General features: G+C 40.5%; 1 protein-coding gene across 3 annotated transcripts in view; it reads right to left on the reverse strand.

Moving 5' to 3' along the window:
* Positions 1-22,126, reverse strand: part of waca (WW domain containing adaptor with coiled-coil a) — a 30,715-nt gene that overhangs the window by 1,945 nt on the left and 6,644 nt on the right. For 2 of the 3 annotated variants that reach the window (XM_037757463.1, XM_037757461.1), the window contains exons 4-12: positions 15,920-16,011; positions 13,802-13,917; positions 13,577-13,692; positions 8,602-8,856; positions 5,138-5,260; positions 4,664-4,815; positions 4,321-4,448; positions 1,551-1,743; positions 1,328-1,455 (exon numbers count right to left, since the gene is read on the reverse strand). In XM_037757463.1, coding sequence (XP_037613391.1) covers positions 1,328-1,455; positions 1,551-1,743; positions 4,321-4,448; positions 4,664-4,815; positions 5,138-5,260; positions 8,602-8,856; positions 13,577-13,692; positions 13,802-13,917; positions 15,920-16,011 — 1,303 coding nt within the window. The remainder of the gene's footprint in view (positions 1-1,327; positions 1,456-1,550; positions 1,744-4,320; positions 4,449-4,663; positions 4,816-5,137; positions 5,261-8,601; positions 8,857-13,576; positions 13,693-13,801; positions 13,918-15,919; positions 16,012-22,126) is intronic. The other variant, XM_037757462.1, reaches the window with a different exon arrangement.

Below are 22,126 nucleotides of genomic sequence, written 5' to 3' on the forward strand. Positions count from 1 at the left end.
CATCGGTACCAACCATGTTATATTAGCTTGTCGCGAAGGAGGCTAAATAACGCTCCAAACTTGCGCAAAATTTTGGCGAGGAAAAAGTGTTATGGCCAATTTCAAAGGGGTCCCTTGACCTCTGACCTCAAGATATGTGAATGAAAATGGGTTTTATGAGTACCCACAAGTCTCCTCTTTACAGACATGCCCACTTGCCAATTCAATATGTATTGCGTTTTTAAAGTATTGCGATTCGATATTACGATTTATTGTGATTTTTGTTCACTTTTTTAAACTAGACCATGGGAAAAAGTTGAATCATACACTTCTTGGGACTTTTAATTTGAAAAAAATCTAAATTAATACAGTTAACAAATGTGATTCTCAGCATCTATGTAGTCTGAGATGTCCTGAAGTGAAATATATCAGTCATTGTCAGACATTATTTATCCATTTTTTTTTTCCAGTAACCCAAAAATCAAAGAATAATTTCCCTCACAAATTAGTTGTATTTTCTTTTTAATTTATAAGGGGCATGTAATGTTTTATACTTCTGGTGAATATAATCCAATCAATCTTATTTCCATATGTGTATTTTGTAAATATAGTTCCCTTTGTTAAAACCTTATTTTGAAAACCGGACGTAGTCACTTGTATACACCAAGTCCGTCGCTAGCTCTCCCGTCAGCTATGTTTTCTTTATACATCCATGGTCAGCTCCATCGGGCCGTTTGAATGCATTTAACATAAATGTCAGTATATGGGTGCTCTACAGTTGTAGCGTTGTAGCGATTTGACCACAGAAATGAGTGACAGCTGGCTTGACTGCACATTACCACAATACGATAACGTTTCCTGTCCATGACAGAGTTAGCAAGCAGCTTTAGTCATGATGTCTAGCTCTGCTTTTCCTGTCAATGTGTGAAACTCAAAGTGTTTCCATACTTTACTGGATGTGTAGTGTTTACCACTTTGGATTTAAAATGGGAGGGTGCAGGTCGTATCCACGCAGACCCTCCGCTGTTTTGCACATCCTCCTTGCGGCCAGCTGCGGTTTGTTTTGGTGACGGATACGGAACGGATATGACGTCACGTTACTCAAACTACAACAATAAAAGCAGTAACTTCCTTCTTCCTCCATATAGACTCAAATTAAACAAATATATCGATGCTGGCAATTAAAAAATCTATTTAAAAATTGTAAAAAAATAAATTAAAAAATAAAAATCGCGGCACATAGGTGAATCGATTTTTTCCCCAATAAATACTTTAATCTATTGACAGCCCTACTTTATACTTTACATGCCAACATGTTCATGCTTTAAGACTAAAAATGTCATCCCACCTCTGCTCACGCAATGTTGCTTGTATTTCACAGACTCTGACCAAGGACCGGAGGTTTTTGAGCTCGGTGCAGTTCTCAGACATGCAGATGCTTCCCATGGTGTGAGCCTCTTCACGTAGTCTTGATGCCTTGATAATGAGTTTGTCACACACAAAAAGAAGTGTTGCCATGAGTACACCAGAATCAACCCTTAAAGAAATGATGAAGTGTCAGTGGTACAGACCTGCTTCTCTGCGTGTTCGGCAGGCCAACCCTGCACATGTTTAATGAGATTCTCGTTGAAGTGGGCGGCGAGGGCGGGGGTGAAAGTGCAGGAGGGTCGGGATGCTGAAGCGGCGGAGGGAGCGGAGGCAGAGTTGGAGGCGTTGCTGCTGGAGGACACGTGGTTGGGACCCGGGGAGGGACTCCTCTGACTGCTGCATTCAACACAGGTTGAGGAAGCATGTTAGCATTGAGACATTATGTTTAGGAAGAAACTGAGCCCTCTGTAAATACTGATGATCACAAACAAGATAAATCAACTTGTTCTCAGCAGTAATTAAAAAATGACGCTGTGATCACTTCATACAGGTCTCTGTTAATAGGCACCTGCAGGGAAATATCTATTTGATCAAGGCAAAAAATAACTAAAGCTTGAGTTGAAGGAATTACATAGTAGAAATCAAGGAGTGTTCTATGCTGTAGAGTTGGATCCATTTCCAGTTTTGCAGGCCCGGTCCGTTGTACGAGCTTAAACCGGTTCAATTTTATGCAAACCAGCTGAACCGGCCTTTGTCATTATGGCACATTCTGGCACATTAAAAAGTAGGCTGCATCAGGAACCTGTGCCGACGGCGTCCCACTGCTAAATCCAACTTTTATTGCATTAATAATAAGCAATATGACAACGTGATTATCATAATAGAATGTTTGTTTATAAACAGACTAAGAGAGACACCAGTGTCTGACAGGCCGTGAGCAATTTACTGCTGAGCTGAGGCCGGCAACATGAAGGAGGTCCAATTAGGTGGGTCGGTGGGGCGAAGAGACATATGGGTGCAGAATAGCCTTCCGCAAAGGGAGCACCAGTGTATCCTCGCTTATAGCTCCTTCGGCAAGCTGCTCGCTCCTCGAGGTGCATTTTAGGAATTGGGACGTCCTTCAAGATGGAGCGCTGAGATCAATTTCCGGGTCACAAGTCGGAGGAGCGAGGAAATGAGGGGGCACAAAATCAAGAAATAAAGAGCCCATGGTGTTAGGCTACTACAGTATTAATCTCTATAAACAGAATCTGCATTCACATGTAGATTCTGTAGGCGACAGGACAAGATTTTGGTATCAGAAGCATTCTGGTTTCTGTTTGTGGTTCTAAGTAGTATTGTCCGATCACGTTCGAGCAGGCTTTGGTTGAATGCAGGTAAACAGTCCGTGTAGAAAGCAAGAGGCGGAACACATTCGCCGAAATGTAATCCGGGAACCCACCGGCTATTGTTTGACGATGATTTAGCTCTTTATTGGTTTAAATTTAGCTTGTAAACTGGCTACTACACAACCAAGTCGTACACGTCGTCTCTCAACTCCAACTCCAGTCTCGCGTCACAAGTTAATAATCGGACTGATAAATAATAGCTAATCGGACTATAAACAATGAGCAGCGCACGGAAGAGGAAGTCTTGGCCCAGATATCGGCCGGCTACACAGGAACCCCAGGAATATAACCCCCCTGTCCCCAGAGGCTTATCTTTCCTCAGACCGATAGCCGATGGATTCAGAGATTGCTAAAGTATAGGTCCAACAGCCAGACGCTTGTAGCTGCAAACCAGGCGAGTTTGAAGTGTTAGTTTGGGATCAAGGAGTGGAAAGATCAAGGAGTGGAAAGAACAAAATTGTACAACCTCCTCCCAAATGTGGCCAAGAGACTGACTGTATAAACTGACAGGAGTCTGTTTTGACCCTTTGAGCTAAGAACTGGAGTGTGGACGCTCATCTTCAGTTCCCACTTCTTCACTGGTGAAACTTGTGAGCAAATTAGTGACTTTGAAACTATCAGTCAGTGTTGTAGTCAAGACCACCTAAACCAAGACAAAGTCATCACCAATACCAGAGTGTATCGAGACCGGGTTAAGACCAAGCCCACGGCAGGGCGAATCCCACACTGCATGACATACTTAAATAAAATGTGGAACATGCATACCAGGGGCACTACTCAAAATAATCTGAAAGATCCACAGATTCCTCTTCATTCACCTCTCATATACACTGTATATGTGTGTATTAATCAGTGTATCATGAGAAATTACTTGATAAAATAATCGAAAGGCATTGCAGAGGTGAATTTTATGTGCGGGAATTTTCTTTTGTTTTCTATAAGCAAGACCAATCTTGAGTATCACAATTGCTATCATCAACACTGGACTCTGCCTTTTGTGATTAAATATCAATGTAAACAGCTGTGTGTCTGCAGCTACCAACAGTATGCACAGAGAAACAAAAGATCAGTTAGCTTCCTCCCTTTTGAAAAAAGTGTTATACAAAAGAAATGAATGACTTTGATGAATAAAGATGAGAGACTATTGAATGAAGCAGCCACTCATTGTTCCATCAATGAACAGCAGATGGTGCCACAACATTACACAATGAAGGCAATCTACAGTCAGGAATGAACTTGTTGTGTGGTGGTAAAAACTCCACACCATTCATGAGCTGATGTGAATGGGCTGTCATGTGTTTCCACTCCATTTGGCTATATGATATGTATTTGAGCCATGTCTTAAATATATTAAACAAAGATGGCAAAGATCTTGCGTGTACTGGTCAAAGAGCTCAGCGTTACCATTATAAACTCATTCATTAACGGTATAAACTTAACAAGAAACATATCCCAACATGTCAGAGTTGGCCACCTCAGGACCAGCAAGTAATCAACACCCATATTTAGCAATCTCCCCTCAATTCACTTCTCACGGCACTTATTCTTTTTTTTTTAAACTCGGGTGAGTTGTGGTTGTACCTACCCTTGGCGGTGGAGGGTGCGCGGGGAGGCCGTGGTGGCATCGTGGTGACTGTGCTGCTTGTCGATGGAGAGGGACTGTTGGGATGTGGGCTGGGAATGAGACGCCTGCTTCCCCGCTTGCGTGCTCACCTGAACACAGCGAGTTAGAAACACTCCATCAAGACAAATCCTCTCAAGATCAAGATACAAGGTTATAAATAGTACGCTTAATAAGTATATTTTGTACAGCCATCCATCAGAGTCTCTTTCATTCCTCAACAACATGCATCAAGAAAACAATATGAAAGATCATTTCACTGGATACTTTATGTGCTTGTTGAACCCAATGAATTTTTGTGTCTTACTTTTGACTGTGAGATGACAGGCTGCGTGCTGAGGAGGGGTTTATGGGGACCAGCGTTGGTCTGTGGTGTGCTGATCCTCGGAGACACATAAGACCTGGGCGATGAGGCGTCCGATGTTAACGACATGGGCGACTGGTTCGATTGCTGAGCTGCTAGACGCATACAAACACAAAGAAAGACAATCGAAGAGATCGATTCAATCTACTACATTTGATACCCAGCAAGAACACCAATATGGATGTGTAAAAAGATGATCAGTGAAATCTTAAAAGACCGCAACTCATCATAAATACAAGGAAATGGATTTTCTATTTGCCGATACAATCACTGTCATCATAACTATTTAACGCACAGGAAACCCAGGAGGTTCCAAACTCTTTCCACTAGCCAAAGTAGTCATTATACAACACACATAACTGACTATATGTGCACACAGTGGTTGAATAGACATTCTTCTGCATGGGCTTCATTTACCTTGGCTTGAGAGTTGAGCAGCTTGAGAGAGGATAGTAGTGATGTTGAACGCTGATGGTCCAGCAGTGAGGATCTTATGGAGCATCGACTGTAATGAAGCTTGTGTGACAGCAGCTGTGAGAACTAGAGAGACAAACAGACACACTGTTAGCCCCTGCACTGATATATTAAGTCCTGCTGCACAGTCAATGTGAAATTCAGTAATGTGTACAATATAAATATGTCCAGTAACTATGTCATTTAGCTTTAAAAGGCTAGGGTGAAATAAATTGAACATATGTTTCCACTAAGGACACAGTACTCTGACATTTGGCTAGTATGGGCTGAGGGAAAGGTTATAAACTAGGGCTGGCAATCCATTAAAATATTTAATCGCAATTAATCGCATGATTGTCCATAGTTAATCGCACACTTTTTATCTGTTCAAAAAGTACCTTAAAAGGGAGATTTGTCAAGTATTTATTTAAATATCCTTGCTTTATGCAAATGTATCCATATATTTATTATTGGAAATCAATTAACAACACAAAACAATGACAAATATTGTCCAGAAACCCTCACAGGTACTGCATTTAGCATAGAAAATATGCTCAAATCATAACATGGCAAACTGAAGACCAACAGGCAACAACAGCTGTCAGTGTGTCAGTGTGCTGACTTGACTATGACTTGCCCCAAACTACATGTGATTATCATAAAGTGGGCATGCCTGTAAAGGGGAGACTCGTGGGTACTCATAGAACCCATTTTCATTCACATATCTTAAAAGGTCAGCGGTCAAGGTACCCCTTTGAATATGGCCATGCCAGTTTAGAGTGTTATTTAACCCTCTTTTGCGACAAGCTAGTATGACATGGTTACCAATGGATTTCTTAGGTTTTCTAGTTTCATATGATTCCCGTAACTTCACTCTAGCTTTAAAACTGAGCCCGCTACGACCTAAAAAACGCAAGTTGTGTTAATGTTAAAGAAATTAATGCCGTTAAAGCAAATTTGCGTTAACATGTTTTCGCGTTAACTTTGACAGCTCTAGTTATAATCATTCTCATGTTTATGATTATTATGTAAAATTAATTTTCCACACCATGGACTTGAAGAATAAAATAAGCATTTTTATCATTTTTAGGTTTTGTTTTATTCACACATTTCGTTATGTACCGACTCCTGCACAGACTAACCCAACGCTATTTATACACATTTATTGGAAGGCAAAAGACAGAATATTAACAGGACAACACGAGAAAAGCAAAACAATGAATACAAGAAGACAATCAGCAAAAGTTTAGTCCAAGAACGAGGTGATGTTAGTAGTCAGATGTCGTGTTGATTTGATGTTGAGTGTATGCGTGGCTGATTAGGTTAATTTCACACCCCACATCAACTAACCTCGGAGAGCTGCTATGATGAAGTCATCTTTGCTAATGATTATGTGCGTACAAATACCGGTAACAAGAGCAGCAGAGCACTGACCCTATATACACAGGCACCTGCTAGACAAACGGTCAGCATGCAGCTAGGTCCGCTGTCAAACACTCTACCCTGACGACAATACAGGGACCATTAAGCCACAGAGCAGTTTCATAGCTGAGTCAGATTCTCTCTCAAGCATCCAGTCTGCAGAGGTGTACGAAGATGCATTACTGCTCCTTGGGTTGGATAATATAACTCAAACTCAGACAGTGAGGATGCAAGAGGTACCCCCTACAATGTCAGCCAAGTTTTCCACTCAGTGTTGGCACAACACTGACTGTTAGGCTAGTCATTCATAGTATACTCCAACAAAAGGTGCTTGTCAGATGGTCAAACAGCATCTTAAATTAGGGATGCGACGGTGTGGAAATTTTCCCACTGGCTAATAAACTTTTGACAACACCGGTGTTACCGATTACACCGAAAATTTTACAAGATAAGATGACGGTTAATATGTGTAGCGCGCTTACTTTGATCTTTACCGTCGGGTGGCTGTGTGTCTGGCGTCTCTGGTGGAGCTTTCGCTGCGGGGCCGCAGGGGTCTACCTGGCCCCGCTGCGCAGTGCACACCAGGGTGTAAGAAAATATTGAATATCTCAATATTATGTTTTGTGATACTGTATCGATTCTCAAAAATGCTGTATCGATTTTTAATAAATAGTTTACATGCAAAGAATACCTCAGTCAATACTTTATTTCATTGGCAAAGAGATGCGCCCTCTCAAAGTAGTGCTATGATGTTGGATGTTACAGGGACTGTGGTAAATGCAAATGCAGATCCCACTGTTCTGATTGCATAAAAAAGTAAAAAAAAAAAAAGAAGATTTATGCACATGGTGGTGTGTTCTTTATACTACGTCAGTTTTCCTAAAATCTGATTTTAAAAAAATCCCAATATATCGCCCTTGCTTACAGTATCGCAATATATCACAATATATTGAACAGTAACCCCTGTATCATGATACATATCGTATCGCCAGATTCTTGCCAATACACAGCCCTAGCCTTCACTGTGCTGTCGCTCTGGATGTATCATGGCTGCCACTGGCAACTACTGTTTTAGAGCAGCAAAGAAGAACTGGTTGCAGGTAGTTTGTCACGTGACGATAGCAAACAACAACAGTGTGGTGCTAGTGGAGAGTGTAACGGTAGTCAGAGCGAGGAAAATCTCAGCTATTTGGCAATATTTCCTAGTGGAAAATCTAACAATTAGTGATATGTACAGTATGTGTAAGGCTTTGAGGGGTGGCAGTAGTGTTGCCAATTTCAACACCAGCAATCTTATAACACATTTGAAGACAATAGGGTAAAAGAGTACAAATGCTGGCATTGTACCTGAGCAGGGTGTGAGAATATTGCACCCTGCAGGTCAAATTAGCACACAGGCTGTCCACTGAAGAGACAGCTGAGAGAAGACAGAATTGTGACAAACTGAACAATAAAAGAAAGTTCTACTGCATTCATTCTCTGTATGGGTTTGCATGAGCCAGGCCATACAACAAAGATAGTAATCATATCACAACCATACATGGTCAGCTGATTAATAATAACTATATATTTTTTTCATCACGCTGGTATCGAACCGGTAATCTCCATATTTACAAGTATTGTGTGTCGCCCCTCTCTGACAGCCGGCTTTTCCAGTATGACTGTTTGGAACAGCTCTGCACACTTTGGCCCTCGACGTGGCTGTAGGAATAAGTTCCTTTCAAGAGTACCCTGGCCATGAATTATTCTTTGTCCAGACAGCAATTGCAAGTTAGGATTCAATAATATTGTGCTCAATCAGTGTCGTCCAGTCCCTTTCTTTTCCCTTGGAGGCAAAATTATCCTGTCATGTCAAAGCCTGCTCTGACACTGAGAAGTCCGACCAGAAGCTGAGAGTAGTGCAGCATATAATTTCAAAGCATCGTCCTGTAACTAGTGCTCATCAAACACAGCCACTGCAGCTACAGTAGCTGAATGTACAAATGTATCACCTGCATTTTTCTTACCTTCGTTGATTTTCGCCATGTCCACGCTAGCGTTGTTGAGCTGCAGGGCAGTCTGAAGTGCTGGGAGAAGCTGGCGAAGCAGGGTGGGGTCCTGGAGTAGTGGGGGGACCGGGGACTGCAGGACCGGGGACACGGGCACCGTGGAGGCAGATGATCCAGGGGGACCCGATGAGGGGTTCAAGCTCCCTGAGCCAGAGGATGATGAGTGGGACTGGGTGGCATGGGTCGCTGTAGGCTTCTCCACCTGGGCTGACTCTGCAGAGAGGAAGATGGCATTTCATTAGCAAAGGCAGTCTCAAATTTCTCCAATTGATAATGCCGTTCCCTTTTGATTATATTGTGTTTATTAATTTATGCTGGTCTAGGAAAGTGTCTCACACAAACATCAGCTCCATTATGTACTGCAATTACACCATTAAGCTGTGTTTATACTGACAGAAGGATGGGGAATACAATACACACACACAGTGCACCAAACAAGCTTCCAGTTTACTTTTCTAGCGTATGGGCAGTAGGTGCGATCACAAATTTGGGTCTGCACATAGACGTCGGAACAGGGGTCCACACAGATGATAAAATATACACCGATCAACCATAACATTAGGACAGCATGGGCACCCTGACTGGTCTGTGGCTACGCAGCCCCATACGCAACAAACTGTGATACACTGTGTGTTCTGATACCTTTCTATCGGAACCAGCATTAACTTTTTCAGCAATTTGAGCTACAAGTAGCTCTTCTATTGGATCAGACAACACGGGCCAGTCTTCGCTCCCTACGTGCATCAATGAGCCTTGGGTCTGACCCTGTCGGCGGTTCACCGGTTTTCCTTCCTTGGACCACTTTTGGTAGGTCTTGACCACTTCAGACCGGGAACATCCCACAAGAGCTGCAGTTTTGGAGATGCTCTGACCCAGTCGGCTAGCCATCACAATTTGACCCTTGTCAAAGTCGCTCACATCCTTACGCTTGCCCATTTTTTCTGCTTCCAACACAAAGTTCAAAGTTCAAAATGTTCACTTGCTGCCTAATATATTCTACCCACTGCCAGGTGCCATTGTAACAAGATAACCAATGTTATTCACTTAACCCGTCAGTGGTCTTCATGTTATGGCTGATCGGTGTATGTCACGAATTGTGTATGTTATGAATTGGCCTTAAGCCCTGCATGAAATAACACAGCCCTCACATTTATTTGAATCAGGTAAATCTGGCTACATAGCATGGTGCAGGATCGTTTGGCAAAAGCTGAGCCAGGTTCAACCTTTATTGCCAGATAACCCTGCATTTTTTTGCAACACAATACAACCTCATCTGGTCAGACACTGCGGTGAACAATCACATAAATGAAAGCGCACATTCCTACTAGACTATTTTGCAACTTGCAACGGAGTACCTCGCTATCGTCCATCGAAAGATGTTAGTTAGATAGTTGTCACTGTGATAGTTCTCCAAAGTTGTAATCCTGTCCGTATTACAAACAGTTATGCAGTGTTCTGGCGTCTGATAAGCATTAATCTGGTACCCCACCTGGACTTCTTCAACAGAATTTCCTCATTTAAGACGAAAAAAACACATGTCCCCACCAACACAGCCCCCTTCACTTTTAGGTCACTCCTCTCTGGATTATGGGTGCACAAAATATCTGAGGAACACTATACACAAGTAAATATGAAACTTTGTTTATTATTATTGTTCCCTCATCTGATAGTTAAAAACTACTAACATGGGGCCTTAGTGTCAAAAACATCTGACTGCATTTTACTGAAGGATGTGCACAAGTGAACACAGGAGTTAAAATGCTGCAAACAAATACTAAATAAAACTGAAACTAAGAATCATACAGCCAGGGTTTATATTAGCCAGAATATGCCGACTTTTAGCCGTTATCACATGTAGTTGTCAGGCAGATGAAAATATCAACGGCCAAAATGTCCTTTGGGAAATATGCCAAATAAATAAGTAAATTCATAAATAGCATATTAAATAGCTTAATATTGTGTGACCTACTGTATATGATATGTTGCCAAGACAAGGTATTACCTTCGGTAAGGTATTAATAATAATTTGAATGTCAACGTTATGAATGAAGCTTCAAACTATTCGGTAGGCTGCAGCCTTACGAGCCACATAACACTATCTTGAATTTGACAAATACGGAAATCGGACCAACCAGTCTATTATTTATATTTTAGACCGCTTCTTCATTCAATTTATTTTCAAGTTATGTCAAATGTAGGCTATTATATGGCTATTTAAAACATTTGTCCGGTAGTTGTTCTATATGGCCGGATTTCTGGAATGATAAAATTAGAAAATAGTCCAGCATAAAACTGCAAAACTTCATACAGCGCCTCTCAAGTGGTATTTACCCCCTGATCTTTTTCACATTTCAAAATGATGGATTATTGTTGATTTATCTGTCCAAGTCGAACATGACTTATCCAAAACTGACAAATTATAGTCTTTCAAACTGTTGCAAATGTATAAAAAATGAAATCATTAAAAACCTGAGAAAAGTGAATCATTTTAAGAATTGAAATAATTGAAAATGTTAAATAAGCTCCTTGTAAACAGAGCGCCCTGTAAACAAACACTGTGGAGCTTCACGTCAGCCTCAGTTAATTCTTTGCTACATCAGACCCGACGGCAGGAATTCTCTCCATGTGTACAGCTAAAGACCTTACAAATAGGGCTGAGCAGCTGTGATCAGTGTCGATGCTACGGGCAAGCTGCCCTCCAAGTGCCCATAAGATCTGTCTTCACTACATGCAAGTTTGAGGTTTGCCAAGCCTAAAAAAAACTACCCTGCCATCATATTATGAAGCATTTATGATGAAGTAAGTGCAGCTAATGTTGATCCGCTGTGACAATGTCAACATGACAATGTTTGATTGATAGAATGACTGCTGGGAAATACTGATAAATGAGGCAATATTATGGACAGCGGATTGCTGTTGTAATGGCAGGTTGTCGCAAATTAATGAATGCAGCAATACCACTAAACTTCAAGTTTGTTTCTGTGTCTTTGTATGTTGTCGTTCTATGTATCAAACGTTCCAAAGCATTTTTCCATGAACTCAATTGTGTCAGGTCTGTTTAAGGAGAAGTGTCTCTGGGAGTAGGTATTCAGAAACAGGTTATTCATGATAAATAACATCTATTCAATGATGACTCGAGTAGCTAAGGAGTAGCTCAATAGGAAGAGTGCCACTGTGTAGTAAAAATATTCTTCAACATTTTGCCTGCAATTGCCTTGTAGCAGCCTTGGGAGATTTTTTTCTAACGACGACAGAAGACAGCTGCACCTGAGGGAATCTTTAATTTCAGGTGCTTTGATGCAACGCTGAGTATTTCCTGTTTGGCACTCGTATATATGCCACAACAATGTGAACAATGTGAACAACATGAGCTGGGAACAGACTTTAAGATTGTTGAAACACAAAAGACCAGACACCTCACACTTCAGCTACTGTATTTCCATCAAGATACACAGACTCTTAGTGTTGACAGCCAGATAGGAGCACATACTGAACGGGTAAAACACTCTGGACGACATGCAGACTACAATTAGAATTGCGTCTCGGGATGCACCGATTTATTGGCCGACCATAGGTGTGGGCCAATATTCGCCTTGTTGACTGCCATCGGCCTACAGGCAAATAAGATCCAACATGGTTCAATCAGTTGGATCACCACATTAGTTTTAGGGCACAGCCAAGGTATTGTTGCTTAAAGCCACGTCAGCATGCATGGTTCAGCCCTTTGTAGTCTCAGTCTTTTGGTAAGCAGTTCTTAGCATTCATCAGCCATAGATCAGCCCAGCAACATTCATCATCGACTACCAAATAACAACAATGCTTAAAGTTGAGATGAAATGAAAAAATGCCTTTTTAAACCCTTTTAGATCACATCCCACTGTCACCTATTTAACAATATATGCAAACAACATTTACAAAAATATATTACTTTGTATTTTTATATCACAATACAATCATTTTTTCTTACTGTAAAACAAAATCCGACTTGTGCTTACGTAAACTAGTACCAACCAATTTCAACCAAACCAAAAATATCATCATCATCATCAATCAATCAATCAATCTGCAACTCATAGCGACAAGGGAAGTGTGTTGAGCCACAGTTCTCTGTAGCTCTGTATTGCACTACATTTTAAGCCTGTCCACTTCTTAGGATATGATTTAAATCCTTCTTATAACTTTACTCTGCTCAAATATTATGTTTCACTGAGGAATACTCACCGTACAGAAGCTAAAGATGCTCTAATTTCTAGGCTTTCAGTCAGATTTGTACAAACAAAGACGGAAAACGCTCATCCATGATATTTTGGGCCAGCCAAGCCAAGCAACAAAATATATAGACATGTGATTGATTAATAGCAGTGGAAGCAAACTGGTGAGGGGGATAAATCACCGATCAGCCATAACATTAGGACAGCATGGGCACCCTGACCGGTCTGCAGCTACACAGCCCCATAAAACAACAAACTGCGATGCACTGTGTGTTCTGACTTTCTATCGGAAACCAGCATTAACTTTTTCAGCAATTTGAGCTACAGTAGCTCTTCTATTGGATCGGACAACACGGGCCAGCCTTCGCTCCCCACGTGCATCAATGAGCCTTGGGTCTGACCCTGTCGCCGGTTCACCTTCCTTGGACCACTTTTGGTAGGTCCTGACCACTGCAGACCAGGAACATCCCACAAGAGCTGCAGTTTTGGAGATGCTCTGACCCAGTCGTCTAGCCGTCACAATTTGGCCCTTGTCAAAGTCGTTCACATAATTACGCTTGCCCATTTTTTCCACTTCCAACACAAAGTTCAAAATGTTCACTTGCTGTCTAATATATCCCACCCACTGCCAGGTGCCATTGTAACAAGATAACCAATGTTATTCACTTCAGCTGTCAGTGATCTTAATGTTATGGCTGATGAGTATGTGTTGTAACACTCACTAGCAGCAGTGAAGCCAGGGGGTGCCGATGCTTGCATAGCCTCCCTTCTGTAGTCTCTGTCTTTGGGGAAACTGTTGACAACCGCAGTCTTTGTTGCCTCTTTTTGCCTCTGTTCTCTGTGGAACACAGATACAAGCATGCATGTAAACAGATATTAGTCATGTATACGACCTTTACGTGACACTGATTAACAATTCAAAATGAAGTGGTTTGAGTCACAGCTACCTCTCCAACCATTCTTTGGGCTTCTCCCACTGGGACACCTCTGTCCTGCAGTTGTAATAGTATTTCTTTCCAGACGAGCTGATGTGCTCTGACCAGTCGTCACCCGGTTCGTGATGCTGAGAAGAAGAGCAAATATTTAGAAACATGAGGCCAGCCAGACAGAAAACAATTGTGTGTGAGTGTGCTGAGGGGATGTGATGCAAGAGCTTGTAATGAAATCTGAAATGTACCAGAGATATCCACAGAAGCTTTTTAAGTGGGAGGGAAGGCTTATAGAACGAGATTCTCAAGGTAACCAAAGTGAAACAGTTTGCTATTTAAAAAGCTCCTTTGTACTGTGACTGGCCTTTGTGCTCATTTCCTACATTCTGTTACTATTTTACACTGTAATCCAGTGCTTTATTGTGCTGTCAATATTGAAGGGCAAACCCATAGAAAGAGACAGAAAAGGATCCAATACTGAAGCAAACTGGAAGTAACTTCACATAAACACTAGGGCTGTCAATCGATTAAAATATTTATCGCGATTAATCACATGATTGTCCATAGTTAATCGTGATTAATCGCCAATAAATCGCAAACTAATCACATTTTTTATCTGTTCAAAATCAAGTATTTAATACTCTGATCAACATTGGAGTGGGAAAATATTCTTGCTTTATGCAAATGTATGTATATATTTATTATTGGAAATCAATTAACAACACAAGTTCCCTCACAGGTACTGCATTTAGCATAAAAAACATGCTCAAATCATAACATGGTAAACTGAAGACCAACAGGCAACAACAGCTGTCAGTGTGTCAGTGTGCTGACTTGACTATGACTTGCCCCAAACTACATGTGATTATCATAAAGTGGGCATGTCTGTAAAGGGGAGACTCGTGTATACCCATAGAACCCATTTTCATTCACACATCTTGAGGTCAGAGGTCAAAGGACCCCTTTGAAAATGGCTGTGAAAATTTTCCTCTCCGAAAAGGTTGTTCTTCCTGACAAGCTACCGTAGAAGGTTGGTACCAATGGATTCCTTAGGTTTTCTAGTTTCATTTGATGACAAACTTCACTCTAGCTTCAAAACCGAGCCTGAAACAACCTCCGAAAAGTCGGTGGCCCGTCGGATTTTTAAGAGGTTCATTAATATCGCAAGTTCCATTAATGCATTAAAGAAATTAGTGGCGTTAAAACTAATTTGCGCTAACGCGTTATCACGTTAACTTTGACAGCCCTAATAAACAGTGTCACTGATCCCTCTTTGTGGCAATACACAGATTATCAACACTGTTCAACAACTTCATATTAGATCGCAGATAACGAAACGGCTGTGACGTACAATTCCTTGGTGGTGCGGTGTTTAACAGGATTATATAGACCTGGTTTGTGTTTTAAGATTAGCATCGTAATGTATCGTATAATATAAATATTGCTTTATTCATCATTGACTAAATCACATTTATTAACTGAACAGGGTTACTTGGGAAATACTTTCTTTGTCAATTAAAATAGAGCAAATGAGGGTAAGAGGAGAACTAAACATTATTTAATTCAGACTTGTGGTGTAAGCATGTAAGAACAGAACTAACATTAAAAGGATGAGAAACAAAATGACGGACATTTAATCTTACTCAAAACATTTCGATTAGAGGAAATGAAAAGCTGGTTAATTTTATGCCATTAACTGATGTTTGTATTAATCCCTGTGCCCAGTTTTCCTTTGACAATATAAAATACTACAATTTTCCAAGATGTTATCATTGTTATCAAAATAGTGCAGTGTTTAACGCTTTTCATCTTTACATCAAGAGTAGTCAAGTCAAATCAATTATATATTTGTATAGCCCAATATCACAAATCACAAATTTGCCTCAGGGGGCTTTTCAATCTGTACAGGATACGACACCCTCTGTCCTTTATAGTTACCCCCTTATCGGATGAGGAAAAACTTAACCCAAAAAACCCTTTCAACAGGAAAAAACAACAACAACCACATAACCAAATATCAAAGCTGTGAAACTACAGAACAGCAGCTACTACCATGAGACAATCCAGGCTGTTGTACTGGAAAAATTATGTTTAGTCCACCATCTGCCCCCGTGTTAAGGTAGAAGCAACACTTACTGTGTCTGAGGTCTTGCTGGGGTTAGAATGTGAGTTGGAGCTATGAAGGGAACTGTGGTTGTGAGAATTTTCTTGTGGAGAATAACTGGTCCCTGCAACAAAACACAACAAGAGGGAAAGACACCATCAGTAACAGCCAATAACAACAGCGTGCCAAGTTCATGGACATAAAATGTGAAAAGCCTGGCTGAGAGCTACAACAAAATACACACAGCAGCCTGAGGCCATCTACACTCAGAAAAACGGTGGTCAAATATTGAACGTCTATAACTTTTAAACGTATCCTCAGCAACAAAAAATATTCTTGTTTTGCAAAGACAACAAATACTGTAACACCAATTTCACAGAAATGCACAACTTTCTACTGGAGTAAATAGTAGGGCTGTAACCGTTTGTGTATTCGTGCTGAACAGTCACAGTAAGGTGGTCACTGGTCTGGTGCACGGTATGTAAACTGATGCACTTAATATGGAACCAAAGTTCACAACCCATAACGAGCGCAAATTAAACGCTGGAGCGGGTTCCTGGTCAGCTACGACAGCAACGGAGAGAGAGAGAGTTATGTACAAGAAGGACATTGAGTCGCTGTTGCTTCACTGTTGTAGGGGATGTGAATGGACACACCTCAAACATGCTAATGCGCATTCGACGGCATCGCCCAGATGTGCCAAATGTTTCAGTATAGCCGAGGCAGAACTAATTGAAACACTCCTCCCAATTAGGGCTGTCCCGAATACCACTTCGCAGAGAAATATTCTAAGGTATTCGAAGCTTCGCAGCACGGCGGCTCAGCAGGCTGACATGTTCTTCTCTCTGTCTGTCTCCATTTCCCCCGTTTCAGTGTCTGGGACAGTGTCACTGCCGCACTACTGTACACACACACACACACACTTCTACACACAACAAACAGCGATATCCGTCTGAGAATAACTAATAATTCATGTTGAATATGAATAATGAATCATGTTGTGGGATTATTCCTTATTTCATGGGCTATTTTGGGATTTATACATTATTACATACATATATATATATAAAAAACCCCGAAGCATTCAAATACTAATTTGGAGGTTGGTTACCATGGCAACAGTTGAAGCTTTGAAGCATTCAGGTCAGCCCTACTCCCAATGCACATGTTTTATTCTATGTATTTTGGTATTTTCAGTTTCATAGCACAAGTGATGCTTTTTAGTTTTATAGCCTATTGTGACCTGTTGCCTTTTTGGAAAGTGTATTACAGAAGTGTTTGAAATGCTCCTTATTTTTTATAATGAAAATAGTTTACCAAAGTTCTCAGTCCCCAGCAAGAACATTGTGTCCGTCTTTGACATATGCCCTACTGTCTGTTATAAATAAATGAAACCAAAGTATCCTTATGAATTTGTTTTTCCCCACTGTACCGAACAGTGACTCTTTAACCGGGGTATGAACCAAACCTTGACTTCTGTGTACCCTTACACCCCTAATATATAGAAAATGCAATAACCATCTTGCAATTTTATTGCACGTCACACTGTGCAAGATGGGGTTAAAAAGTCTTGGTTGCAAACTATATCAGACTGTGCAATACCACTTTTGAGGCATGTCAGATGGTGCAGTGAATGACTGATAATCAGAGCTACAATATAAATAGCAAAAAAAGATTGGAACAGAAACATGTCATCAACTAACATCCTCCATCTGTGCCGCTCTCATAGAAATGTAGCAAAATAATAAACAAGTTGTGGTCAAAGCACTGGCACTTTTACGCATTGAAACCTCAAAAAAGGAGAGGATTGTGAAGCCGTAGCATTACGCTAGCCTGCCAGTATATTTTGGTTGATGTTATGTCATATTGGAATTTGTTGGTTTGTAAATGTGGGCAGTAGCAGCAGTCACACTGTGGGATTTTGGTCATAAATTTCTGACACAGCCATAATTCTGACAGAAACCAACTCCAAAGCTCTAAATCTGCTGTCTGCTATCTGTGGAGTCTCACAATGAGATCCAGGACCACCATTTCGGATTGACGACAAAAGATTTCACCATGTTCTTATGGGATTGTCTAAATTGTAGTGCAGTCAATTTAAAAAAAAAGTGTGTTTTTTCCATTTGTATGCAAAATTGCCACAATAATGTAAATCTGGCACTCTATTTTGGAAGTGGAACTTAAAAGCATAGTCGTACAGCATCATTATTCTCTTTTAAAAAACAGAAAACGCTGCAGAGTAATATGAATCAAGATACATTTCCACAAGTCCATTAGTGTAACATTACTTCAGCATAGCATTACTTCAAATTACTTAAAAATGTGTCCCAGTAATAAGCTGTCCTCCTGATGATTCTGATCTGAAAACGCCGCCAACACCACTACAGGTAACAGAACCTGACAGAACAGAGTGTAGCAATCAGATGGCAAGACTGAACCTGCTTTTGTTCATCCCATCTTCTCAGCTCTGCCCAACTATCATTAGATGCTACAAGTGTAAGCACTTGAGGATTTTTGACATTTTTTAAATTTATTTGGGGGTGTAATTACAGGTCAGTGAGGCCGACCACGGCAGGGAAGACACGCTTGAATTAAAGACCTCTGGTGACAAGGTTTTACAGCAGAAGGAGAGGAAGGATGCACTGAGCAGCACTACTGTCCTTGTGGCCATATGGAGCAGTCTATGGCAATCTGTACACATACAGGACCGGCAACAATCTGTGGCATGACCAGTAGCGCAAAATAAATGCTTCAGCTTGTGAACTGTGGCATTATCACGTTAACTTTGACAGTCAATACTAGAAACACATAACTGAAGCTGATGAAAAAGAAACAGATTTTGCTCATTTTAAGCTAGACAGGTCCATCCAAAAACTTGCCTCAACTACTGTTGTACAATCAGTTTAGCAAAACATTAATAAAATCTTTTCCCCAGATACATAATGATTCTCACTCAACTGTGCATTGATGAGCAGTTACTGAAAACTTCAATTACCAGTTCTCATCATCCACGACCATGTTTGAAAGCAGCACAATCCAACATCTGGGCAGGTGTTACAGTCCCAAACTGGGTTTCCTTGAGGCATATTTCCAAACTCTGAAAGTCATTGCTTGCACAGTGTTGCACTCTGGGTGTGTTTTAGACTGACCTTTGATATTTTATTCTGCTGGTTTAACAGATCACATTAGGCACATGGTGTTCTATATCTAATACCTCTTTTACAGCAAGGACAGAGTACTTAGCGTACTCTGTGTTGGGCCGCCTGTCACATAAATCGGTGTTAACCCCCTAGATGAGACCTACTTGCTCTCACACCTGCATTATTAATCCTTTGTTTTTCAAGTAAGTTTATAGTTCAGTTTCAAAACTATCAGCAGAGTCAATTTAATGATAGGGAATTAAATAACAAGGTTTGTCCTGAGCCAATCTGCACAACAGGTCAGTTTTCAAAAGATTGTGATCTAAAGCCTGGTCCATTTCACCTTGCTCTCTGTAAGCCAGCTGTGCATTATGCTCCATCTGAACACTGCAACCACACAGTGCTGTAACTACAGTAAGTGACCCACAAGTGAGCATGCAAAATTGACAGCAGCCAGCAGTTTCAATTAATGATGTCAATGTGGATTAAAAAGTGACGAAAAAAAAAAAAGCATCATTGGACTAAGAAGTGCTTCTATTTCAGCAGCTTTTTGTATTGGAACTTCAGAAATGTGTTCAAAATCTGATGGGTACTAAATTGGTTTGGGGAGATGGTTAACACTGCTCAAAATACTAGAGCTTCTGATTGAAAACTATTATGGTGATGTACAGTAGTTTAAGTATCAATGCTTTTGCATAAAAGTTTAACTGGAAGATTCTTCTGAAATGGCAGTGATGTGACTAACTAGGTAATTTCTCGAAAGAAAAGTCGCCACTCTATTGGTCTTATTGCACTTAACATACAGTCCACTCACTATCACACAGTGGTGTTAAAGAGTGAAGTGTCTGATCACTCACGACCAATCCTTGGCCGAGTACAGACACCTGCTTGCCGAGAGCAACCAACCTGACAGCAGCCAAAAGTAAAATTTAAGCCATTATAGAACATTAATTAGCAACAGCTGGTGTTAATCTACTGCCGGTGAAGTTTGTCATTTTTACTAGTGAAAGTATCAGGGCCAGCTACAAATGAGAAGCCTGCTACCTGAATTTTTTTCTGCATTTGTCTTTGCTAACACTAAAAGAGTGAGAAGGCTCAGTAGGAGATTCGTTAACCTCTGAGCTTAAATATTCCAGGTATTTTACCAACTAGTGAATGGATTCAAAATGGACCTGGCTATCCAAACCCACACTCAATGTAGTAACTAGATGCCAGTTTAAATATTTGAATTTAGAAACATAGTAATTCCTTCTGATGTTAGTGGAGGTGCTCTATATTTAAGGTGAAGTAGGGCGCCTCTACAATAAACCACTTTGGAACCCCTGCAACATATTTAAAGCGATTTTCGAATCAATGATTCTGATCCAACAACAGGTTTGGGACACTATTGAGACATCGAGGATGATGGGGACATCCTTTGTTACTACTTAGTTACACTGGCTTGAGGAGCACGAGTAATTCAGGTATTAGGCATTAGAGATGCACAGATCGATCGGCCATGACCGGCCGATCAGTCTCATATTTCATATTTTTTTGCCGGTCACATTTACACACGTGGCGCATGATAGTTTTACGTTGGCACAAATGATGTGTTCAAATGTCATCTTGTAGAATTTAGTTTTTGGCGAGAAACTTGAATAAATACAGTTGTTTGAAGGAGATGTTTTCACAGCAATATAAAATAGATATTATTGTAAAATAGTGTAAAACATAAAATAGATAGAGAGGGAACTATGACCTGTTTAACTTACTAACACTAACATTAGCTGTAAGCAGCTTATAACGTAGAAATTACGACTACTAATGCCAAGATCATTTTTTAATCAAAGCAAATATTGAAATAAAAACACTATCATTTAGTTCCTAATCATTTGATTGTTGTGATTTTATGCAAATACCATTATAGATGACAATAACAAAGTAAAAGGATAACATTTAAACATTTTTGATGGTTTACACTGACTTCAGGACGGTTGCATCTCTCTTAGGCATACATGTAAGAAAAAAAGCTGCATTTAGATTTGGGATTTCAAATCTACAACTATTCTCACACTGTCAACCAGACAGGACAAGATGTAATTAAATGACCAATCATCCTTTCAAAGCCCTCTCTGGCATAATACCACCATTTTAACATCACCATTGCTGCTACAGAATCATGAACAATACATGAGTACATTACCCATCCTCCATAGGCGCAGTTTGAACTTTAAGGTTGGGGGTTCACAAAATAAAATCTAGAGGGAATGTAATGTGTACAATGCAGAGAGGTCTAGTGTATTGGAATACGTATTACAACCTCCAAACAGAATGCAACGCAAGCAAGCGTCAGTGACCAAATCAGTTTGATTGCATTGTTCTCTATTGGAATGTCCTAACTGACTGCGATCGACGACCCACTGCGCAGTGCGACGCTTTGAGCTGAACCTTTTTTCTGACACCGTTGCTATTTATTTCCTGTCGCTCGCTTTGAAAGCGCCGCAACGAACGAGGAACGGCTAATTCGTGAAGTTGAAATGAGGAGTTATCTATACAGTACCTTCTCATTAAAAAACACAAATGTTTGAAGATAGCAAGTACTACTCACCCATCTTTTAAGTGGCTACGTCTCTGGTCTGATCTTGACCACACAGCTGATAGGTACGTGGTTTGTTTACATGGCGTAATAGAAAGTGAATATTTAACGGTGTGTGGACAGAGAGCGTCCGATGTTATTGGGCTACAAGTAAATAAAAAGACCACAAATCTATCTTCTTATCTTGCTGTTTACTTATTCTGTCAATAAGAAAACACAACAAGGTAGATATTATTTATCATTACAATAAATTATTAGTTCTGCGTTATTATAAAAAATATAGATGTATTTCTAGGGGGTTCAGTGAGCCTCCTGAACCAACGCAAACTGCGCTATCCTCATAAGTAAAAACACAGATGGTATCTTTGCTGGTGCAAAATACAATAAATATTTTTTAATAGACTACACATTCCCCAGCCTGCTATTAGAGGGAAGCCAACAACCTATACAGAAGTCTCACCTGTAGCTGAATTGACAACAGACCATTTAATGAGCTTGCATGGTTTGGCTTTCCGAACAGCTTT

Source organism: Sebastes umbrosus, chromosome 21, assembly GCF_015220745.1.
Source record: "Sebastes umbrosus isolate fSebUmb1 chromosome 21, fSebUmb1.pri, whole genome shotgun sequence".
Lineage (NCBI taxonomy): Eukaryota > Metazoa > Chordata > Actinopteri > Perciformes > Sebastidae > Sebastes > Sebastes umbrosus.